The sequence below is a fragment of the Ziziphus jujuba genome, chromosome 11, assembly GCF_031755915.1.
Source record: "Ziziphus jujuba cultivar Dongzao chromosome 11, ASM3175591v1".
Lineage (NCBI taxonomy): Eukaryota > Viridiplantae > Streptophyta > Magnoliopsida > Rosales > Rhamnaceae > Ziziphus > Ziziphus jujuba.
In genome coordinates this window covers 17,479,994-17,504,970 of record NC_083389.1, presented here as the reverse complement: position 1 = coordinate 17,504,970, position 24,977 = coordinate 17,479,994, and the positions used below count along the sequence as shown (strand labels likewise).

The window sequence follows — 24,977 nt, the reverse complement described above, 5'->3', positions numbered from 1 at the left end:
TCAACTTATATCTTTAAAATAAATGGTAATTTGTTGCATTTATTCATTTCATCATTTTATTTTATTTTATTTTATTTTTTTTAGTTGGTTCTCAGCAAAAAATTTACATGCATGTTAACAAACACATATTTTTATAGCAAAATCCTATATATATATATATATAAATGAAATTTATTTCTATCAGAAATTTTCTAATTTAATTAAATCCAGAGTTTGTTGATGATAGCAGGTGTGTACGCATTCATAACAGACTTTGAAAGGAGTTTTGTCATTCTCTTAGTTTGTCCACTGGGGCAACTTCAAATTCCCCATTCCAATAACAAAAAAAATAAATACTCATGGTTGGTAAAGAATTTTTGAAGGCATGACCAATTTGTCACCAGACTTATTTTCATTTTCCAGTACAATTGGTGCGAATTTCTCTTTTCGGCGGAGAAGATATTGCTTTTTTTTTTTTTCAAACAAATCATTTAATTTACAAACTATTCAAATTTCTCTCTTGTTCCGTGCTTCATCAAGATATTGCTATTTTAAACTTAGGAATTAGGATCCTAATAGCCTTCATGATCCATGTTGTCAAATTACATCATTAAATAATGTCCAACCGATCCAATCATGTAATTGCCATTCCATTCAACCAATGCCAACAACTTAATATAGTATTGCATCTAACAGTAATTTCAATTTCAACCCTTAATCGATTAGACTCCTTCCATCCCGGTTTGTAGCTCGGGTAAGAAATTGCCGCAACGGGGTTAAATTTGAGTCTCGGCAGCATTCTAGTTTCACTTTTGGTGTGAAGATTTTGATCCCTTTTTATTATTTGATCTACGAAATAACCATTTCATGGTTTCATGTACATAATACTCAGATTCCTAGACCAAAAATAGCTTTGGCTGATAATCTCTACATTAAATAGCTACTACTACCTCACTTAATAGCTCATCTAACAACAATCTCTCAACTTCCGTACCTATTACATCAATGTCATCGCCCATGTCCAACCATTCTGATTCCCTACCCAGAACTTTATCAGCTGTATCTTTCTTCGCATTCTTTTCTTGGTTTTTAAGCAACCGACGCAGTCCGTCCTGTAGACCATCCTTAATCCATCGAGGCACAACCATTTTTATTGCAGGTCTCGCCCATGGATGTGGATCAGTGAATTGTTCATATATCTCCAAGAGCCCTGAGTTTATCCGGTCGAAAAGTAATCTTCTTTCGGACTTTGGCAAGGAAGTTTGGTCATGGTACTTCTTCTCGAGATCTTCGAATACTGAAAGACTCACAGGACGCTCCCGAGAGTGCCATGACGCCACAAACATATTCGGGTCAGTATTGCTCAATCCAGAATCAGTTAATACTTGAATCATGTAGGAAGATTCCCAGCTCTCTTGAGTTTGAAATATCCCAATTGCATCTGAAAACCCAGTTGATCCTTCCCCATTATCTTCATCACTCGAGATGAGCATGGGTCCCTCAGTGTATGATTCAGACTCCAACTTGTCCAACTTGAGTAGCTGAAGTTGCATACGAAGCCCTGGCAACAGAAGATGATGGCAAAATTGTAGTCATGAGACAAGAATTCGATAGAAAAAGACTACATAAAGAAAGAATCCAATCATTTAAGAGGAAGTACCCAATACTACACAATATTCAAATACCACACGATAATTAAACCATTTCATAAAATAGACATGCAAATAATGACAGCATAAAAAATAAAATAAGTAAAATACTAGGCAATAAAATGTATTATCATCATTATCAAACTGAAACTTGCATTCTTAAGAGTTTTCTACCTCGCTTTGTTGTGTAGCATTCTTTTTCTAAATGCTTTAATTTCAAAAAATTCAAAGTATTAACTTATTTTTAAGTTTCAATAAGTCCAAAAAGATTTGGGGTCAAGACCAATTGTATAATAAGCCTTGTTTTAGCCTTATATCCGATGTTAAGTTGTCAAGACTCAGATTATGGAGTTACTTCCTAGGAATAGAACAATTGTGTGGGAATGATCTCATGCCCCCCATTCATATGTATAATTTTTCTTGACAATTGGAGGACACACCTATAATCAAGAATCTCATTCCTGATTGTAAAGGAAAGGAATCACTCACTGAGACCAAAGGCAGAAATTTGATTATCATTTCTCTTCGAAAAGTAAAATGTTAATTTTCAAAAAATATCCTTCACCAAAATATAAAAGGAGAAACATTTCATGGGCATTTTGGTATATTAAATATTGAAATTCCAATTCCTCTACTTAGCAAGCACCTAAATGGAATAAGCCCCCCATTCCCATTCCCATTCCTCATAGTTTAGTAAAACAACTCAACAGAACAAGCTGTATTCCCAGTACAGACAGTTTAGTAAACAATTCAATAGGAGTTCAATAGGATTGCTATATTTATGATTAATTTATAAATTATAATTTCAGTTCTTTCTCATTTGCATTCCCAACCAATAAAATTTCTTTTAAACCTATACGGGGTAAATATTGCCAAAAATTAATTATGTACCTTGTAGGTCAGCACTGATACTCTCAAAGCATTCAGAACAAGATGACACATCATCTATGAAAGGAACTTCCAAAACTGAAACAGGACTTGGCTGATCGGTCTCCTTAGAGCTTGCAGGGGATTCTAACCCAGGTACAGAGTGGTGCAAGGGCACCGAACCTTCCCTAGGTGCCTGAACTTGTGGTTCCTGGAATATCATTAAAAATGTTGAGGAAAAAAAAAGAAAAAGAAGAAGAAGAAGAATTTATATATAAAAAATAACAGTCAAACTAAACTGCCACACTTAACATCGTGAAGAATAATGAAAATCTTCTAAGTTCTAATTTAATCATACCCCAATTTTTAAATTTTTGAGAGCACTTATGGCAGCAATACTTCAAGCACATTAAAGAGGCATAACAAAAATTAATCTCAATTTATTTGTAGACATATTTCCTTTCAAAAAATGCATACCATAACAAATAAAATTACTTGAGCATGTCCTAAACTCTATCTTTTACACCTTATCCAGAGACATTAGACTATACACATCAATAAGAACATAATGCAGATTTTGAATATACGAAGCACTACATCCAATTCAGAATTTTAAGAGGCTTTTTCTTATAAATTGAAAATAAAAAAAATTCACGTTCTTCACCACTTATATGACAAGTGCCCATAAAGGCATTGGTCCACAGAATTTTAGGGGTAATACATGTTAAAACTTCATTCTAAAAATTGTCAAAATACAATTTTTTACTCCTTAGCAGGCATCTTTTGATATTAAGTCACTGGTAGGCCCTAAGTGAATTCAAATAACAACTCTGGGAACTCAAAGAAAAGGAGGAAAGCTTAAATTGTCACTAAAGATTACTGTTATAATTTGAAGATTAGAGAATAGAAAGCTCGCACAGTCATAAACAATAAGGATAAGGAAGCAAAAGCACAAATGTAACTTAAAATTAGAAGCTTTCCGGAGTAAAATGAGACAAATCACAGCTAAAGGGCTAATCAAAGGTAGTGCATGCAACATCTACATGTGAACATCAATGTTTCAAATAACATGATGTAATCATAAATGGATACATTGTAAGCTTATTAGATTCTGGATATAAAGGTTTCATTATTCTTATATAATTAGATCCATTTCTGCATTGAAAAGCCAATTGCAAAACTCTGAGACAAACCTGAGAATTTAAATTATCTTGGTTATCAGCATGGCAATCATCTGTCGCCAGCATACAAGCTGATAATTCTGGAAGAATCTTATGAGGAGATTCAGAAGAAAAAGTTGGGTTCTCGCGGTCCACATCCACTATATTTTCATGAAATGGACTGGTATCTGTGATACCACCAGCCAATGGTTTTAAGGCTTCAACATTCTGTTCAGAATGACTGCTCTCTTCAAAATCAGCCTTGATGTGATTTTGCATTGTATGGCTTTTGAATGAAGTGTCATTGTTATCTCTTATTGTGGAGCGAGAAGATTTCTTACTCCTCAATCTTGAGTTTTTGTTGACACCTTCCTTCTTATCCAAATTACCCTTTGCTGACTTATTCCTTTCCCGCTTTAAAGCATCTTTGGGTATCACATATCTCTCATCACGAATAGTTTCACGGCGCATAATTGCTTTAGGACTTCCAGAGGCAGTGGATGAAGCAGGAAGAGATCTTGATCTTGTCAAATTTCTGCCACATCCATCCTTCCAACCATCCCTACTGCTGATGCCTAAAGGCTCAACCCAGCCAGCAGTTTCATCATCAGTAGCAAACTTGTTACTAAATCCTTCCTCATATCTCATGCTATCCAAATGTGCAGACCTCATCTCCTTGTCAGGGATAGCAAGCATATCTGCAAGTGTGCTGCCCCTACTAACACCTCTCAAATCTTGAGACTTGTGAGTCATCCTCCATCTCTCTGAAAGTCTTTTCTTAGCCTCTCTGCTCACAGATGATTCGGTTGAATGGGATGAAGCAGGCCTGGACTGATTATTCAAGTCAAAGGAATATTTGGAAGTCACTGACACCACCTCTGATTCATTTCCAGACATGCTACAGGAACTCTCATCCCCAGCATATCCTTTAAATGCAGAGGACGCAATATTCATAGAACCACTGCTAAAACTATTTCTCATTTGCCTAGTAATTTCCTTTGCAAGTTCTCTAGATTCTCTAGACTTATGCCTTGAAAGCCCCACATTCTGATGAAAATTCTTCTTTCCCCCAAATTCTGTCTCCCTATTTTTAATATTTGGAATATCTCCGTCTTTCCTACACTCTGACAAGGAAGCATGCGTAGAACAAGGTGCAGAAATGGTCTTCGAAGGATTCAGCAACTTCCCAACATTTGGTTTTAGAACAACAATTCTTGTGGGGAGAACGGCAGACTCATCTCTCCTCTCTAACAGATTTTTAGTTGACTTGAGAGAACTTTGGGTGTCATGGTGGATGTCAGAGTGGCTGGAATGCCAATCATGCTGCTTCTGAGGAGATATACTGCAACTCTTCCAAGGAGCTTCCCTTGCCGATTTACTACCAAGGCGTGTGTTATCATACTTCTGCACTTCTGATGACTTCATAGCTACCATACGTCCACAACGAGGTTGGGCTTGAGAAGTGGCACCTTGAAGATCATGGAGATGCTTTGTAAACAATGAATCTGGTTGCTTAAGGAATTTCAGCAAAAGATCCTTGTTAGACTCCAAGACCTCAAGTGCATCATGGAACTCCTTAGAATCCTGTAGCTTTTCATCAGTAGAAAAACGTTTAGCATCCATGAATTTCTGCCGAATGAATGCCATCTCAGCATCAGTTAGCTTTGGGTTTTCAGTTACTTGTGATGAATAACTGCAACTACCTACTTTTGATGTTTCCAACACCTCAAAGACATCCTTAAATTCTTGCTCCTCTTTTGAGCTCTTCCTAGATGATCGGTGGTTGTAACCCATGCTGCTCCTTTGACCCTTTTCTACTGATCTTGTATTCTGGACATGATTATCTGATATGTTTTTTGGTTGTTTACAAGCAGACTGCTGAGGTGGCAATCCATCAAGACCCATCAATTTGGCAATAACACTAGGTGACCTCCTTTTGGATTCAGTTTCTCTTGACATTTCTTTAGCTAATAACTTCTTCATTGGAGTTCCATTAGCTTGTTTATAAGATCTCCACCCCAATTCAAACGTAAACTGAAATGGGCAAAAGCATACGATCAGAACTGTTACTTTTGCGATTTTTTTCCGTTTACATACAGAAACCATAAGAACATGTTAAAGAAAGTTATTATAACAAGCTGAACTTGGCATGGTAGCTATTCTGTTATCTTATAAATATAGCGCAATGAACAAAAAAGAAGAAAACCAGCGCACCGAATCCTCATCTGTAGTACCACTACTGCATGAACTAGAATCAGAGGCCAATTTGGGAAAGTTTCTCGGGTTTTGAACCTGCTTGTTTCCTGGAAATGAATTCCTCAAACAACATTAGGATAGTGGCTATTAACCAAAAGTAACAGGGAAAGATTTCTGCTTAAAAATTTCTCAATAGTGGCTATTAACCAAATCCAGCCTAGGTCCTAAAGTTGAATAAAATCCAATGCAAAAGACATATTAAAAAATAAAAAAAATTAAAATTAAAATTTTAAAAAAAAAAAAGGTAATTGGACTTGCTTTTGAACCAAATGGCATAGGCTGGTTGGAATTTTAAAAAAGAACTTTCCTGTTTGAAAATTCATCTCTCAACGGCAGTGAAGGCATGGAAAACGGCAATGTCATTGAAAGAAGTGAAAAAGAAAAGGGTAAAAGAAAATTCTGCCGGAACAACAGCGAAAAGAGGATTTATTGGAGTCCCGAATAAATCAAACAAAATGTTTCTTTCTTTTCTTTTTTTTTTTTCTTTTTATTCCTAACTAACCTAAAAGAAAAGGCACTGCAATTATACATCATCATGTTTAGAAGAATTCATAATGGAAATAAAACAAATCATGCCAATACCACTAAAGAAAAGTCACATAAAGCAATTCAAACCCAACTTTAACAAAAAAGTACCAAGCAAAACCAAAATTTTAACCTATTTGATGTTCCCTACATTAAAAATGGTAAGGGAAAAAAATAAATAAATTAGGAAAATGCAACGTAGTTTTAAAAGAAAAAAGTACTTACGCTTACATCTAGGTTGATAAAAATTCCAAACTAAAAGAAAATTTAAAAACAGAAAATTCCAGTATTTCTTTCCTTTTCCATCATTTAGAAACCACCAAGAATATAATAGCTTCCGCTTAAGTGAGCCAAATTCAACAGCTTAACTTTCTCTTTTTTCTCATTTTCCTTAAAAAAAAAAAAAAAAAGGTATATATAAATATATATATATATATATATGTGTGTGTGTGTGTGTGTGTGTGTGTGTATATTTTAGCTCCATTATATCGAATTTTCTGAGATCTTAGCAACCAAAAAACCATTTGACAGCTAGGAAAACGCCGGAAAACAAAATGAAAATTCTCAAAAATCTTGGATTATCTCGAAATTCACTATCCTACTCGATTCAGACAAGCTCGTCATTCGCAACATACTAAAAATCTATAAAAGATAATAATAATAAAGCAAAAGAATTCAAAAACTCAAAAAGTCACGGTTCCATTTCTTAGCTTCCTCGGTTTCCTCGGCAAACAAGCAAGAAAATTTCCCAGGAAAAAAAAAACAAAAAAGAAAAGAAAAACAGACCTTGTTCTTTAGAAACCGAGCTCCGTTCAGTAATGCTGGCAATCTTGGACCTCTTAGTCCGAAAATGTTCCATTTTCTTTCATCAAAAACCTCCACTCAAACCCCCAAAAAATATTTTAAAAAAAAAAAAATCGTAATGAAGAAGAAAAACAAGTAAGAAACCTAGATCGAAAAGTTCGGAAAAAAATTTAAAAAAAAGAAAAAAAGAAAAAAAAAAAGAAAGCACAAGACAGAAGCAACAACAGCCAGTGAGAGACGAAGGATCCAAGAAGCTCACACCTCCTATTACTTTATAAAAAAAATTAAAATAAAATAAAATAAAATAAAAACCTCTCGCTTCGCCGTAGAAGAATCTCACAGATCTTGAACACAGACAGAGAGAGAGAAAAGAGAAAGAAACAGAGCTATAGAGAGAGAGAGTGCATGTTACAGACACAGAGATAGAGAGAGAGAGAGAGAGAGAGAGAGAGAGAGAGAGGGAAAACGGTTGCGCAATTTGGCCTTAGCTCAACCAAAACGGAGAGAGAAAGAGGCAGACATTAAAGAGAGAGGGTCCGTTAGAACCGTGAAAGAGAGGGAAGCTGCGAGAGTAGAGAGAGAAAGAAGAGAGAGAGAGAGTGAGAAGGAAGAGTGGAGAGGGGGGGAGGGGTGGGTCTTTTATTTTTGAACTTTCAAAAAAAATTGACATGAAACTTGTTTCAACTACACTGACACTGAAGAGAGAGAGAGAGAGAGAGAGAGAGAAGAGAGAGAAGAAGAAGATAGAGAGAGGAGAGAGAAAGAGAGAATCTGCTCCGCTGCGCGGGCGTGTAGAGTTTTTTACATGTGAACTGACCTCGTCATCCACGTGTCATTATTCCATGAAGCCGCGTCTGTCTCCTCTCTTTTGTTTGTTTTTTCAAATTGACAAAAGCTTCTGTCTTTTGCTTCCCCTGCTTGGGTTACTTTTGGAATGCACTGTTTTATCATCTCACCAAATTTTCCGGCTTCTTTCTTTGTTTTATATTCATATATATATATATATATACACACACATCGAATATTGAACATTGGATTCTGGATTAATTTTTCAACGTGTCTTTTACAGTGGTTGAAAGTATGGTTATTTTTTTTTCCATTTTTTTATGTATATTATATGTTGATAAATAACACTCTGTCCGTTTGATTTTCTATACGGTTGATTTTTTTAAAAAAATTCTTTTGAAATTATATTTTACTTAGATATCTTTATTCATTATTAAAACGTGTTGAATAGAATTATTTTAAGTGATAACAATAATTTGATCAATGAAATTTACAATTCATTTACCAAAAAATGAAATTTATAATTCATATAATTTATTTATGTCCCCATGTAACAATTTCAAGAAATATTTTTACTAAAAAAAGGCTTTTTTGGTAGATATCATGATTCAAAAGTTATTTCAATCAGAATAGTATTATCCATTCTTATAATTTTTAAGAGTCCATATGTATGTATATTTTGACATTATTAAATCTTATAACTTAAAAGCTTTGAGACTTTCTTTTTGGTCTATCATCTCCTATAAGACAAGGGAATTGGGAAATCATACATATATCAAGCTTTCCTCACCTGTGAAGCTAATATATACATCCTAATAGAACAAACTATATAGGGCAATTCATCTATTTCTAGATCCGATTATCTGAGTTCAAATTTTTGCACAAATGTATATAGCTTCAACTCAAAGTACATACTAATTCAGCAATATATATCTATATATGTATTATTTCTTAAAAAATAAATTCTTCATAAATGGACTATACAAGATTAACTGTGGATTTCGATTGACTCTTTTTTTTTTTTTTTTCTTGGAGGAAGAGAAAATTTCATCACAAGACCTGAAAATTTCAAATTGACTTTTTAAAATAGAATTGAGGATAGAAACATTTTACATTTAATATTATTTTGCTTCCTAGAAGTTTGATATAAAGTCGATTAGACTTCTCTAGTTTCAAATATATTAGATACATCTTCAACGGTGTCAAAAAGTTTTCATCTGTCTTTTCTTATTATTACATTTACACTAATTAAGCTTAACACAGGAGTGTTCTAAATTTGATTGGTCGGTCGGTTTTATCACCGACAACCATTTTCCAAATTTTGAAGATTGACCATTTATTATTGGTAGAACAATTTTCTATGGGTTGCAATTTTGGCCTGGGTGGGTTAATTCATGAAATCGTTATCTACGTATTTCTCCTACTATGCCATATACACATACAGCAAACTTTTTAGTTTCCCATCTTATTGGATCCAAACAGTGTGAAATTTAATTGGTACCCCACTAAGGGTGAGCTTAAACTAATTCGAATAGATTCAACCAACAAAATCAAACTGGTTCAGTTCCATTTGGTTAGGTTTGATTTGGATTTTTTTTTTTTTTATTAATGGTTCAGTTAATTGATCGATCTATCGTCTATCACAGAAAATTTTACTCCTTAAAAGAAATATATTGAACATTTTCAAGATCAGAAAAAATGTCGATGAAATAAAAGTAAACCTCAAGAGTCTACAAGAATATTATCAAAGACAGAGCCAGGAATGTCTCTTTGCGGCCATTTGTAAATGGAGTAAAGTTATAGATGATTTGAAAAATATTTACGCATTAAAAAAATAAAACATGTTACCAACATTATTATTAGTAGTTGAAATACTTAATAAATTAAAAGAATTTTAACATGATTTTTATAGTACCTTTCGTATAATTCAAAAAATTAAATTAATTATTTGTAAATTATAAATACTTAAAATTTATAATAATGTATCAATATAACATAACTCTTTGATTAAGGGGGCCAGTTATCAATTTGAACAGATTTTTTTCTTAATTTTTTTGAAAATAATCCTATGTACTGTAAAAAATTACAAAAATCTCACGGAAGTGGTGGTGGGTGGAGGGCCATTTGGAAACATACCAAACAAAGGTCAATTTCTTAGGAGCGCATGTCACAATATGAAGGAGTAAGATAGCAAATGTGAGGAAAGTAATACAGGTTAGTTAAGATACAATCCATTCTATTAAGAGAGGTGCAAATTAGCTAAGGCGTCTTGGCATCATGTATGGTGGAATTGATTTAATACTAATCTATAATTTAAGAAAGCTTGTGTACAAATTAGTTTTAGGACAAACATAGCATGGATAGGTATCGACAATTTGTTACTACCAAAAAAAAAAAAAAGGGTGTGGACAATTCGTAATGATTAGTTGGGGCCTCCTGAAAACTCAAAAAACAATAAAGTGCATAAGAAAATGCTTTTTAGAGTTTTACTTTGACACTCCTCATAAATTTTCAAGCCAATAATGGAAAAGCAAGGTTAAAAAGAACAACTTAAAATGCAAAATAGAGAATTGCCACTAAAAACTTACCACAGACTTGATGTTGATACTTCGTGGAATAGAAAAGTAAAACTGGCATTGAATTAGTGATAAAGAATTGTTAAAAGGAGAAATGCTATGCTAACTACTCTATCTTTGATGTACATTTAATTAATATGATATCTTTGATGTACATTTAATTAATATGAACTATGTAACATTAGTCAAAATGTGGAATCTACATTTAGTGGAAGAAGTTGGTGCCCGTCCTTTGATCGTTAAATCTAGTCTTTTAGAGGTGATCAAACAAGTGAATTATTATTCTGAAAATGCCTTTTTTTTTCTGTTATTCTTTTCTTTCTTTGTCAAGGTGAGTTGGAAAGTAAAACATTTACCTTAAAAAAATACTCAAATAATATTAATTTTTATTTTGAATGTAAATTTTTTACTTAATTTTCTTAATATTATATAACTTAAATAATGTAACATTATCATAAATAATAATTAAAATTCAATTTAATATATTATGGATAATGTTAAATTTTTTATAACTTCTTCTAATATTATATAATGTTAGATGATGTAACTAATGATGAAATTAATTTAATACGTTATGGATAATGTATCTATTTAAAAAAACGCTTTATGAATAATAATAATAATAATAACTCAATTTTATTTATATTTTTCTTTTTAAAATTAATTTTGTCTTATAAAAGTTTATAATATAGTATGATCTTGCATCATATATGATAGAATATTATTCCAATACAATTCAATCCCATACAAGAAAATTAAAACAATACAAATTATTTATACCAAATATACTGTCATAATTCAATTTCTTAGCAGAAACGCAAAAGACAAAAGTGTAAAAAATACACCGACACTTTATTTATATAACTTCAATGTTTCGCAAAAAAGTCCAATTTACTTCTTTGCCATGCATAAATAACGTACTTTTTATTTTTTCTTTTTTATAAAAGCATAAATATTTACTTCAAATCCCCTACTCTAATATCAAAAATTAAAATAAAATAAAATAAAAACCCGTTCATTATAATAATAACAATGGTCCATCTGTCATTAATTAGACCCGAAGGAGTTTATTTATTTATTTTGGAAAGGTAGATTTTTTCATGCTTTAAATTTAGAATTCAAAAATTATTATTAACGATCATTATCAATCAAACTATTCCAAAACTAGACTGTTCTAAAAGTTTATTTTTCTTTTTCTCACAAAAAAAAAAAAAAGAGAAAAGAGGGGTACATTATTTAAATTCAATATAGATATAAATATGTACATAATTTTGCATATCTTCTTTCGATTGCTCAAGCAATTAAATCTTCCCCTGCTATTACTAATTCATGAGACTCCTAATTGATGAAAACCATGGTAAATTCAAGACTCTTTCTTATTTCACCAAAAAAAAAAAAAAAAAAAAAAAAACAACCATAAACAAAAATTCAAGGCTTTTCTTGCCACTGACCAATATGGAAGAGTATCCTATGAAAGTTTTTATGATAAAAATCTGTTAATGTATAATTTTTATTTTATTTTTTTATGTCTTCAAAAGTTATCTCCCAATTTATATTTATAGTGGAAAAATGATAATGTGGCAACTATCTAGGGGTTTCATATTAAATTTATTAATTCTAACATATTACATCACCATTATAAATAAAAAATAATTTTAATGCAGTTATATATAATCAATTTTAAATCAGGTTGATATAATGGTTTTAGCATTATATCATTCTTTGTTAGCTTTTCAATTATTTTAATAGTTAAAATTTAAAAATTAATTAACGATATAAGATTAGTTTAAAACGAACCACACAGCAATCCAAAAAATCATAAATATAACTAATAGAGAAAGTACTAATAGTAAAAACTATTAGATCAGCATAAGAACAGATAAAGGAAGTATAAATAATAAAATTATTAAATTAATCTAATATGAAACTAATTGTATATGTATATATATGTAGCGGGAGAGAGATCCTATACGTTATTCGTATAGAAATTGGCAGACGTCCAATTTAAGCTGCCTCTTTTTATTGGTTTTCTATGAAACAGAGAGTGAATGAAAGAGGCTTAACACCAATGTAGTGTGCCTTGTTTAATGGCACTTGGATGTTCACGTTAACAATGGATTTGTTGGGTTTTGAAAATGATAGTGAATGCGGTGGCAAGGACTTTATTTATGTAATTGGACTTTATAGTGGTCGAGGTCTTTATTTAACGAAGATGAAATTATGTCCCTTTGGGAACAGCTTTTGTAAGCCATTATTTTCTTAGGCAAAACTTAATTTAACAAAAAAAAAAAAAAAAAAAAAAAGCCGAAATCCTTCCCTAAATTTATCACCGGCAATGTTCATCATAAATGAAGCATTGCAAATTGGTTTTATTTATGTTTTGTTTTCTTCTTTTTTTTTTTTTTTTCTTTCCGTATTTGAACTTTTAAACTAACATCCTATGTAAAAAAATTAACTCATAATATTTTATCAATTCATTGTATCATATGTTTATGTAATTTTTTATTATAACGTGCAACATAAATTAAACAACCTATAATCATACAAAAAATAAAATATATGAATTCTACAAAATAATTATTAAATATTCAATTATAAATTACATGTAATATCGTATTATTTATTTACTAGTTATATAACAAGGTTTTTCTTGTAAAAAATTATATTTTCTATAAATATATCATTGATGGGTCTCAAAAATCTAACACTATTAATGTTCATTAACTTTTGTGAGGCCTATATATTAAGCATATAGAGAAGAGTAATATGCAAGAAAAAAAAAATTTTAACATCCATTATTTAAGACACAAGTATATTCATTTCCACAAATAAATAAATAAATAAATAAATTCCAATATTGTTATACATCATTAATATATTCCTCTCTAAAACTTGAAGAAAGCCAAGAACCGTACACAATAAAATACAAATCATTCTCTTGTATCTATCAAGATATTGACTATTACTCTTGTAGCCGAAAAAGGGCAAAAAAAAAATATTGACTACTGAATCAAAAAACTCAATAAATAAATCAAGATATTGACTTTCGTGCCCATTCCTTTATTACTTGATGGAGTCTATAGTGTAGTAGAGAGAAGTTGTCAAGTTGAGTAAAATTAAGAAAGTTTATCCAACAGATTTTATGGCTTTTTTTTGGCAGGCAGTACCTAACGTTGGTTGAACTTTATTATAATTAATATTATAATTATTGTCGTTGTTACCCTGGAATATTGATGAATGTGGTCATAATCTGTTACCTGCATACACATTAAAAATGGGTTTTATGTTTGCGTTAAGAAATGGACAACATGTCACAAAAATATATAATAAATGTATGCATCTATATATATATACACGTGTGTCTGTCGAATATTGGGACCTTTTAGATCTTTGGAATCATGCAAAAATTTTCAGCATATGTAGAGTGAAATATTTTATAAATACATATATTTGTGGTGAATAATGTAGAGTGACATTTAGGAGAACGATACAGACCAAACAAACAGCGATGATCAGGAATCTTTAGATTTTGGCTCTTGCCAATCCTCCATAGCTGACTTGCCAGCACACGTCTTGTACATGCTATTTACGAAATAACCAAAGGTGGCTAACTAAACGACAACTATATTTTTTTATATCTAGCAAGTTATAAAAATGTCATTTTAAGTACTTTTTTTAACTTTTATTACCACCTTGCATAGTAGTAGTAATTTAAAACGTGATAACGTGCATTTTGATACTTTAAGTTTTTTAAATTTTATAACATAGATTTTTTATTTTCAATAAAGCAATTTATACTTTTAATTTATCAATATATTACAATTTAAACTTTATTCAACTTTTAAATACATAGTTTAAACAATTAGAAGGAGAGAAAGATTTACGGGTTCTTCAAAAAATTCTTATCTTCGGTAGTTTCTTTTTCTCACCGCCTATACCGCTGTGAAGATCACTCCAAATCCAGCCAGCCATCTAAATTTCACGGTTAGATTATTGATCGATCGAAATTGGATCGATTTCAATGACGACAGCAGCCCCATTCCCCCTAAAGCACCCTTCTTAGGCCACGCATTTTTTCTCACTACCATCACCATTGCGTTGCCCATCCCATTTCCCACCGATTTGCAAAGTTTCATAGCTAGCTCATCAGCGAAGTGCAAGGATCAGAGTGTTTATATCTATATATATTATTAATTTCAAAAAAAAATTCATAATTTGATTTATTTAAAATTTTAGATACGTTTTAATTGATCAAATTTACAATATTTGAGAACTAATAAACACTTTATTTGTTTTAATATTTATGAACTATTTTTTTCAATTTTTATTCTAATTATTATTATTTTTTTACTTTATATTATTGGATTAAATATCTCATATGTTAAAATTTTTACGTTAAGTTAAATATTTATAATTTTTGTAATTTATTTCGATATTTCCATTGATATTGATATTTTTATCGATATTTTTATAAAATTATATCTTTAATATTTCTATCGATATCGATATTTTTATCAATGCTATGGAGATAATGGCGGCTTATTGTTTCTCACCTTTCCGATTTTCGACCAAACAACCACTTATATCCACCATTTATGACCCCTTGAGCTCAAATCCAAGGTCCTTTTAGCTCAGCTCAAGTTATTTTGAAAGATATCATATTTTATTCCTAATTTTTAAATTATGATTTATGGTTTGAAAAACCTACACTATTGGAGATGGTTTGGAAGGTATGTTATCCCTAAATTATTTAGTTTTACTAGACATTTTTCAATGTTAGTTTATAAAAATGGATTTATAGAAAATTGGTGATTAATATAAGGTTTGTTCAATTTACTTATGGATTTGAAGGATTTATATCGGATGATGGATTTGATATTTTATGGATTTTTTTTTGTATAGTTTATAAAATGGTTTGTGGAGAAATTTGTATATTTATGTTGTTTTTAAATGCACCATACAATATGAGTATTAGTCGTTCTCCCCTTAGACGTATGATGGCAAGATTATCAACGCTGTCACTTGTGGGACACTAAGATGTTCGACTTCATGTATTCTTCTCCCTCTCTATTATCAGGTGATAATTAGGATGCCAAATATTCATCTTACATCACTTAGTATATAGTTTGATACATTAAACATATATCTGATTTTTTAATAATTTTTAAATATTTTTAACAATTCAATTAAATTATGATTTCAATTGTTTAATTGATAGTTTATTTATTTTATTGGTTTTCCTCATTTGTGTTATTTATCTTATTTTTTGTTTATATCATATATTTAATTATGTATTTAAATGTTATATCGTTTTATTCATTGATGAGCTATTTGATTTTCACTCATTTTATTTTAAATTTTATTAGTTTATTAATTTAATTTAATTATTTAATTTTATTTATTAAAATGATTATTCTCTGATATGTTATACCTTTTTTTTTTATTAAGCACTTATTTATTTTATTAGTTTTACTTATATTTATTTCTTATTTCATTTTTGGATGATATCATTTACTTAATTATTTATTTATATAATTATTTTGTTGGGATATTTATTTAAATATTATTTTATTTTATTCTTCATCAAACTATTTTTATAATAGGGGATACAAATTGATGGATTTTGTAAAAAAAATTTAAAATTTTTTTTCACAATGAGTGAGTTAGTGAGGGTTTTGAGAGCTAAATATTTATTTTATTGTCTTAAATCATCACTATTATTATTATAATTAAAATTATGATTATTATTATTATTATTGTTATTATTATTATTATGACTACTACTACTACTATTTAGATTAATATCACTGAGATGATAGTATCTCATTATACTTTACTATTATTTTCCAAACCCATTCCCCTTAGGTTCAGGTAGCTAGCCATTCGTCATTGGAGTTGCAGAATTATCTCTCAACTGCAATTCTTCTACCAATGGTTCATGTAGTTTTCCTAATTCTATATTTTACTATTGTTCCTTTATAATTCCTATATTTGTGTTATTCGTATAATTTGTATTTTATTCTATTTTTCATAAATATTCTTAGTATGCACTGGTATAACTTATGGATATGAGATACCATATTATTTATTTAATTATGTGTTGCTTATTATTTTATATAGTACTGAAAGTTGTGGAAATTATAGTAAAAGGGAAAAAATAAGATTGATGCAAATTTTGGAAGTGTGCGTAGTCGGTATATGGTAAAATTTGGTAAAGTTCAATTTTCAAAGTAGATGCTACCAAATTTTTCTGTAGAATTATTGATGAGGTTTCTCCTAGTCAAAGTTGTTCTAAGATTTCGATAAAGAATTTTGGGAGGATCCTGATATGCATCCTTACAATATCCTCAACTTAGCATCTTTAGTGGAGTTTAGCTGTATTTATATATAGTCAGTCTCTTATCAAGATATTTTGATTATTTTTCATCAGTATCTCATTTTTCAACATTTGAATCACTTCAAAGTAGGGGTGGACAAAAACCGAACTGGACCGATCAAACCGAGATATTTGGTTTGGTTTGGGTTGGTTTTAACTTATTAATCGGTTTGGTTCGATTAAATATATAAAAAAAAAACCGAAATGGTCAGTGCAGGTTACGGGTTGGATGAAATTTTACCCAATTTAATCTGCACCAAATCGATTATCAATTAAACTAACATTTTATTTTACTTTTGTATATAAATATAGTATATAATTATAAAATAAAACTATTATTTTATTTATTATGAGAATGGGATTGAAAAATGTGGAAGATTACATTTTAAAATCATTTTCATTTTTATGGATTGTTAGTTTATTTAATTATAAGTTCATTTTGAAATTTAAAATTTCAAATATGGGTTGTATTCTATTTTATAATTAATAATGGTTTTCGATTTGTTATAGAATTTATTTGTTGGTGTATGATATATTTGTATAATTAGGTTGTAGCTGTAAACTTATATTGTAGTTGTATGGTTTTATGTTGTATTATAGTTAATAGTTAATTTATTTGGTATTTTTGCTAGGTGAACATATGTTAAAATTATTTAATTTAGATATTATTTAATTTAGATAATAGTTTAAAAAAAGATACCTAATTCAAAATATAATGCATGAATATGATTGAAGATTGATAATTATAAAGGCATAAAAAAATTTATATAATTTTGAGCAAAATATATACAATTTCTATCTCAAAATAACATAAATAAAAAAATTTAGGCCGAGGCCCAATATGAGTTCCAAACCGGTCCAAACCGTTAATCTAACCCAAACCAACCAATGACCATCGGTTTGGTTTGGTTTTGGGTTGAACGTAGTGGTCGATTTGGTTCAATTTCGTATCCAATCCAAATCGAATTGGTCGATTCAGTTTTAAAAACCCTATAAAACCACACCGATCCGCACCGAGCCCGCCCCTACTTCAAAGATTGAGATTTAAAGTTATCTTATGGTCTAAATGTGTTAAATGATGTACTAAAAGATTCAAAAAGCAAAATAAATCCTATCTAAACTCATTTAAATCTAAAAAATTATTTTATATTTCTACCCGTGAAATAATATAAGGTTTGAAAATTGAAATTTTGATGGAAAAACTATCTAAACATCATGATAAGAAAATTTTATATCTATATATATAGCTGTATAGATTTGATTTTTAGAAATTATCTTTCAATTTATATGTTACTGTGCTTCAAAGAAATAAAATCTATGGCAAAGTAATTAAAAAAAAAGGATAAAATCATAATTTAATATTATATATATATATATATATATATTTTATTTTTATTTTTATAAATTATAGAACTTATATTATAAGGATATTATGAATTCATTGAAAAAGTATATAGAAACCTCCCCTGGATTGGTAGGAAACGGACGAGTGGAGTGGCAAGTGGCTCGAGGTAGCTTCCCTGTACTGACAGCATTAATCAGCTACTATTTGACAGCTAAGGTAGTATATACGTCTTTAAAATCTTCAGGGCTTTTGTTTTTGTTGCAAGGGGAAATGTGAAGTTTGACGCAACCTTTTGTTTTATTTTGGGGTTGCATGGAGAAAAAGCAGCGCTGCGATTGTGTCCCTAACTCGGCATGAAATAGCAAATAGCTACACGTTTCTTGACCAAGAATTACTTTTAGTTCTTGATATGAGAATGAGGAATTCCACAATTGCATGAGAAAAGTGACAGACAACATGGACATTTACGTTGGTAATTGACAAAGTGCTTTGATTGTTTATGAGCGGACCATAGTTTACATAAATAGATTGGTAATTTACCTTGGCAAACCAATTCCTATATTTGCTACTCCCTTTGAGGAAAGTATAGTGGCTTTGGCACGTGTTTTTGGATAACAATTTCGACTTGGAATTGTGTTATATTTTTATTTAAATATATATTACTATATGGAAGGAATCGGTTTTAATTTAGATGACATAGTTCAACTCAACTATCTATCATTGTTTTGTCTAAATATTTACTAGAGTTTTAATTAAATGTATTCACCTATTTTTTAGGATATTGTTATTTGCTTTATAAATGTCATTTTTTGTTGGTTGTTTTCTATCATATTCTAACTATTTATATTCACTGTAATGCTATAAGTATCTAAATATTTAAAAATTTTATTTATTAAATGATATATATTAAAATATTAGTGGTTGAGATAATTATATTATGAGTGAATTTTAAATGAACAAATGAATTAAAAAACAAACCAATTAAATATTATCACATCATTTATTAAATTATTTTGTATTTAAATTTAGTGAACATTTTAGCAACTATAATATTATTGTTATACTAATATGTTTTACATTTTATTTCTTGTTTTAAGTTGAGTAAAATCAATTTTAGGATTTCTAAAATTAACAAGTTACAATAGATATTTTATTCCAATTCTATAAAAGGACATGGTTTACTCTTTTAAGATATACAAACTTTTATGCTTTGATAATAATTGTTTTTCTCTATCAAATATTTTGTGTGTGCTGCTACATGCAATAATATATATATATATATATATATATATTCTATTTTTCTATATTATTTTAGTATATACTTTGAGTATCATTCGTATGCTAAAAGGATCCATGGAAAGTTTAATTGCTACATTTTTGAACTTTTAAAGGATTGTTTTATTTTAAAAAAGAAGTTATTAAAATTACTAGTGCAGAAGGGGTCATATCTTCTTTAATAACAATATATTATGTGTTTCTCGATCCATTTTCATAGGCTATAACTTAATTAATTATGTTTATTATTTGGTTATTTATTAATAATTTATGTTTATGTATAACAGATAATTCTTCCTTCTATCTAATTTTTCCAACAAATCGTCCACTCCAATACAATAAAAAATATTCCTATATTTGCTTCAATTGATGTAAATTTTTTTTTTTTTTTGGTGGCTTTCTCTGTATATATACAGTTCTTGAGAGGATCATGGTTTGTATTTGCTAGTGTCTTCGAGTTAGTTTTTTTCAGATTTATAAAATCCATTATTTCCACAAAAAGTAATAAGGAGAAGACCATTTGTTTGGGTCAGGTAACTCAAAGAAAGTCATCATTCATGAAAAATGGGGGGATTTAATGATGCCCTTTAAGTTTAAGGCATAATTTTCTTCCTAATAAATGTCCTAAGATAGATGACTCTAAATATTCCATCAACTTGTGCATTTCTAACATTTCTTACCTCGATTGAAGGGGGAGACTTACCATGTACAACACAAAAACTCATTTCTCACGACCTTAATTCTACCATGCGCAACACAAAAACTCATTTCTTACACTTGATTTTATTGAAGTTTGTAAAGAAAGCAAGCTCTAGAGAGCCATAATTGGGTGTTTATTTGTTGGTAATCTTCTCTGCACAATGATCAGCCGTAATAGCTAGTCAGTCTTCGTTGAATTTGACTATATCATGAAACCATATATATATATATATATATAGACACACACACACACATCAAATTAAATAAATAAATAAATAGTATTAATTCATGTGAAATATGGAATTTATCTGGATTGAACTGAATTATTTTAAATATGATTATTGCTATATATCATCCATGGTTATGATCACACTAGAACCACATGTAATAATTGCTAATTTGTTGTATTTAATTGTATATTAATTTTTTATTCAAAAAATTTAATATATAAAATTGAACTTTTTTAACAACCATTTAAACAGTCTAATGCCAAATAGCTCATGCCAATAATGGTTACTAACAGTGAAATTGCCTTTTACTTTCAATTTTGTTGACTCAAACTGGATTTTGAACTGTTTTAAGAATGCGGTCTAATCAAATTGAATTATTTTAAATATAACTAAATTTAAGTGTTTCTGACTTAAAAATTGTCTAATTTAATCTAATTCAGCCCTGCATTTTAAATGTTTATTTTCCAATCGATATAATAGAACTCTTGACTGTTTGAAAAGAAGTATCAAAAAGAGCAATGGAAACAAAAACAAATCAGGAAATAGGACAGTGGATCTGATTTTCCTAGATATACATGTCGTTTTGGATAGAGAGAAAAATAGGGAAAAAAAGAAAAAAGAAGAAGTGGAATATGAGGTTTAATAATATTTATTTATCCAATTTGTGAGTGGCATTGCAACATTATTGGTAGCTATTTTACACGTGATAATTGATATGATGTGCACCACATTTGTCGCCATAAATTTGTATGATTTTGGGTTGGGAACCTTTATTTCTGTGTAGGAGGAATCAAAGTAAAAGGACATCAGAACATGGATATCAATGTTGTCTACAGTCCCTACCATAAAGTTGATAAAGCTAGCTAGGTTAGCTTGTGCATTGCATAACAATGATGAGGATTCTTCTATATGTGTTGTTCGTCCCCACTTTTTATTTCCATCTTTTTTTTTTTTTTGGTTAATTTTAATAATTTTGATCAGGCATATATGTAATGGATTTTATAGAAGCATGCGAAAGTAAAGAGTTTTCTCAGCCCCACAAGCTATATAATCATGTTTGATCACTCCAAGTTTGTCAATGATTTTTTCAATTTAAATGTTATTTTAACTTGTATCTTTATATAAATGAGACTCAACCTTAAAAATAATTTTTATGAGATGATTGAGTATAAGTAATGTGGGACTAGAAAGAGTACCGACAAATTGTTTTTCAGGTAGATCTTTTTTATTATTTATTTATTTTTGTATATTATTTCTATTACTATTTTGGATAGCATGTTAATGGTATATACTCAACCATGCATCTATTCCTTTTTTAGCCAGAGCATTTTTTATTTATTTAATTAAGCTGTTTAGGTTTAGAATTTGAAATTTATTAAAGAAAGGGGAAATACAAGGGGGAAATACAAGGGATGTTGGTACCTCTACAATTTTTTATGAAACATATAAAATATTTATTTAAATACATATATTCTTTTAATTTTCCTTTCTTTGTTAATGTCTTTTGTTCATAGAGCCCAAAGTTTAGTTATGTTCAAAGACTATAACGATTTTTTTAAGTTAAAAGATGAGAATTTAAATCTAGATCATTATTTAAGAAAACAATAGCTTTTATTATTAGATTGTCCTTTTTTTAAATAGTCTATAAGTGCATGATTTTTTTTATTTGGTGGATTGATCAATTTCATGATTTGCTTTCATTGCTGGGATGCATAAGCATCGGACGGAGTCTTAATTGTTCAAAGTTTGTTTGTTTGTTTTTCAAAAAATAAATTAATTGCATTTTAGTACTTTTTCACTTTGGAAAGGCTGCATTTTCAAATCTTAAATTTAAAACATTGCAACATAGATATTTAAATTTGAATTTGTTTTTAGTCCAATTAATTTTTTTAAATAACAGTGAATAACAATTAGAGGGAATTAAAAGCTAATCTCTAAAACTAAAGACCTAAATTTTAATAAATTAATACTTAAATTGAGATAAATTAGATCAAATTGTATTTAAGATTGGTCATGTTAGAGTCACATGTAATGGACTTGCTAACCACATTGGCCAAAAATAAAAAATAAAAAATAAATAAAAATTGAAACAAATGCAATAAATTGAAACTTGAAAAGCTAAGTTGTAATATTTTAAACTTGAGATTTAAAAATGTAATTTTATCAAACTAAAGGGCTTTAAAGTACAATATTAACTTTTAAAAATATTAATATTCCATCAATTTTTTATGATATTGTAATTTGCGACTGAAATAAATTTAACTTTCTTTGCCATCAATACTTTTTGAACTTCATCAGAATGCACTATAATCTCTAACCTCTTAAACGTATTTTTACTTGTTTAAAAGAATTTTTTGTTTCTAAATGGCCTAACTTAGCCACTTTTTCTTTCCACCAGCTTCTTTCTAGCCTAGCCTCTAACATAAATAAAGATAAACCTCTCAACAGCAAAACAGTACACTGAGTTTCAAGATTTGCATGGTAGTTAGAGGGTTTGATTTGTACCAACAGAAATGGTTTTAAAAACTAAAATATGGATATTGATAAAGAAAAAGTCTTATTTATAAGGAGTTTATACTTCCACAATTTACTCTAATGTTGCTATCCTATAAAAAAAGGGATACGCATGTATATTTTACGGGTGCTTTTGACGATTCAAAATCAACCTATTTTGGTAATAATCAATTCAATCCGATTACTAATTGGTTCGATCATTTTCAATCCTATCAACCTTTGGATTATACAGAATTGACCCCTATAACACTCTAAATTTCCTATATTAATTACCATTGAATGAAAATTTTGATTCTAATGATTAGATCGAAGCTTTGCTGTTTGAGGAGCCTCGACATGGATAACCTTGAATTAGATGAGCCTCCTCTTAGACATAATTTTGGCAATCTTAGAACAAATGAACCTTCTAATCATCAAATCAAGATTGAAATTCTCCATTTTGATGGTCATTTAAATATTGAGGATTTTTGTGAATTAGCTGTATAATGTTAAAATCCTTTAGATTGGATGAATACTTTTAAGGCTCGGCAAGTGAAACTAGTAGTTTATAAGCTTAGAGGTGGTGCTTTTGCCTGATGGGAGCAATTACCGACGCCAATCCACGCGGTTTAACTATGCTAATTTAGGATACACTAGAATTGAGTCCTTATATGGAATTTGATCGATACGATGAATTTGGTCAATAGAGTGGAAAGACAATTAACCAAATATAAATCATCTAACACATGGAGACTATTATTTGATTTCTACCATAATATTCCAAAATCAAATATTATTACCAACACCAATCCAAACCAAAACTTTAATACCCTTGTTTCACTTAAGGATCTCTCATTCTTTACCCATATTGTTCATAGTTTAGCCACTGTACTCGGTATAGGGTTTTTTGTTTAAAAAGTCCTCGAAGATCATGCGTCCTTGAATTACTCTTGTCTGAACATGCTTGACTTGGGGAATTCTTTAGAACCCAATAGTCAGTCACTCTGAAGACGCCTTGGTGTTATGAGAGTAACTCTCATTACATTTGAACCATCCTATATTCCATATCATTTATTCTATATTTGAGCGATATTGGACATCTAGGTAGCCTGCTAGTACTTCTTATACCCACCATTTGTAACACCCCTTCTTCATTAGTAAACTTATCATTTCTTCAGAGCTTCTTAGGAGGTTACTCATTTTTGAATTACTTTCGTTGAGAGTTACTATCATTATATTTCAAATATTCTCACACTTGGGCAATGTGACATTAGACGCCAAATAACCTACTAATGCCCCATATCAACCCACATTTGTTGTCACAATCCACCATTTTTTAGGCCCAATGTCTTTACTGGCACACTTTTAGCTAGGTATATATTTTAATACCATTTATAATACCCCATCTCCATTGATGAATCTGTCATTCTTTTCTAATATTATCCCTAATTTAGCCATCGCACTAGGTATGTGATTTTTTTGTACAGAACTTTATAGGAAATCACTCATTTTTAGATTCCTCTAGTCTAAGTACGCTTAACTTTGTAATTCTTTCAAACTTTGAAGTCAATCAGTCTTTAAAAAGACTCAGCATTATAAAAGTGATTATCATTATATTTGAACCATTTCATATTTTACATCCAGGCAATATGCGATTCGAAATCAGATAAACTACCAGTGCCTCTTGTACCCTCCCACACTATCATCACAATAAAGTAAAAAATTATTATAAAAGGCATGTTTGAAAAAAAAAAAGACAAAAACAAAAAACAAAAAACAAAAAATGAAAAACAAACCATTATCAAACAAACCCCAATAGGAGTTGATTATGACAACCAGTGTCGCAGTTGTTAGAAGTATTGGTAGGCTATCTGGTGTCTAATCCTACATCATTTGGATATAGAATAGGGGATGGATTAAATGAAATAATAATTACTCTCATAACGCATAACCCTTT

General features: G+C 29.7%; 1 protein-coding gene across 2 annotated transcripts; it reads right to left on the bottom strand.

Annotated features, from left to right (window-relative positions):
• Nucleotides 1-594: 594 nt before the first annotated feature.
• LOC107432827 (uncharacterized) lies at nt 595-7,543 on the bottom strand. Of its 2 annotated transcripts, XM_016044028.4 has the most exons (5): nt 7,223-7,543; nt 5,870-5,958; nt 3,689-5,689; nt 2,520-2,706; nt 595-1,540 (listed from the first exon to the last, which is right to left on the bottom strand). In XM_016044028.4, the coding sequence occupies exons 1-5, from the start codon at nt 7,293-7,295 to the stop codon at nt 912-914; spliced, it is 2,979 nt and encodes a 992-aa protein (XP_015899514.3). In that variant the 5' UTR covers nt 7,296-7,543; the 3' UTR covers nt 595-911. The 2 variants fall into 2 exon arrangements, with proteins under 2 accessions (XP_015899514.3, XP_024922499.3); XM_025066731.3 differs by lacking the exon at nt 5,870-5,958 and having other exon boundaries at nt 7,223-7,542.
• Nucleotides 7,544-24,977: the final 17,434 nt, after the last annotated feature.

What these genes read in the sequence shown, in the direction of transcription:
- LOC107432827 (XM_016044028.4), bottom strand. Translation starts at nt 7,295, where the DNA reads ATGGAACATTTTCGGACTAAGAGGTCCAAGATTGCCAGCATTACTGAA. An exon ending in GTACTACAGATGAGGATTCG is followed by an intron (nt 5,690 to 5,869) that starts GTGCGCTGGTTT and finishes TGCCCATTTCAG; the next exon opens with TTTACGTTTGAATTGGGGTG. An exon ending in TATCAGTGCTGACCTACAAG is followed by an intron (nt 1,541 to 2,519) that starts GTACATAATTAA and finishes TTCTGTTGCCAG; the next exon opens with GGCTTCGTATGCAACTTCAG.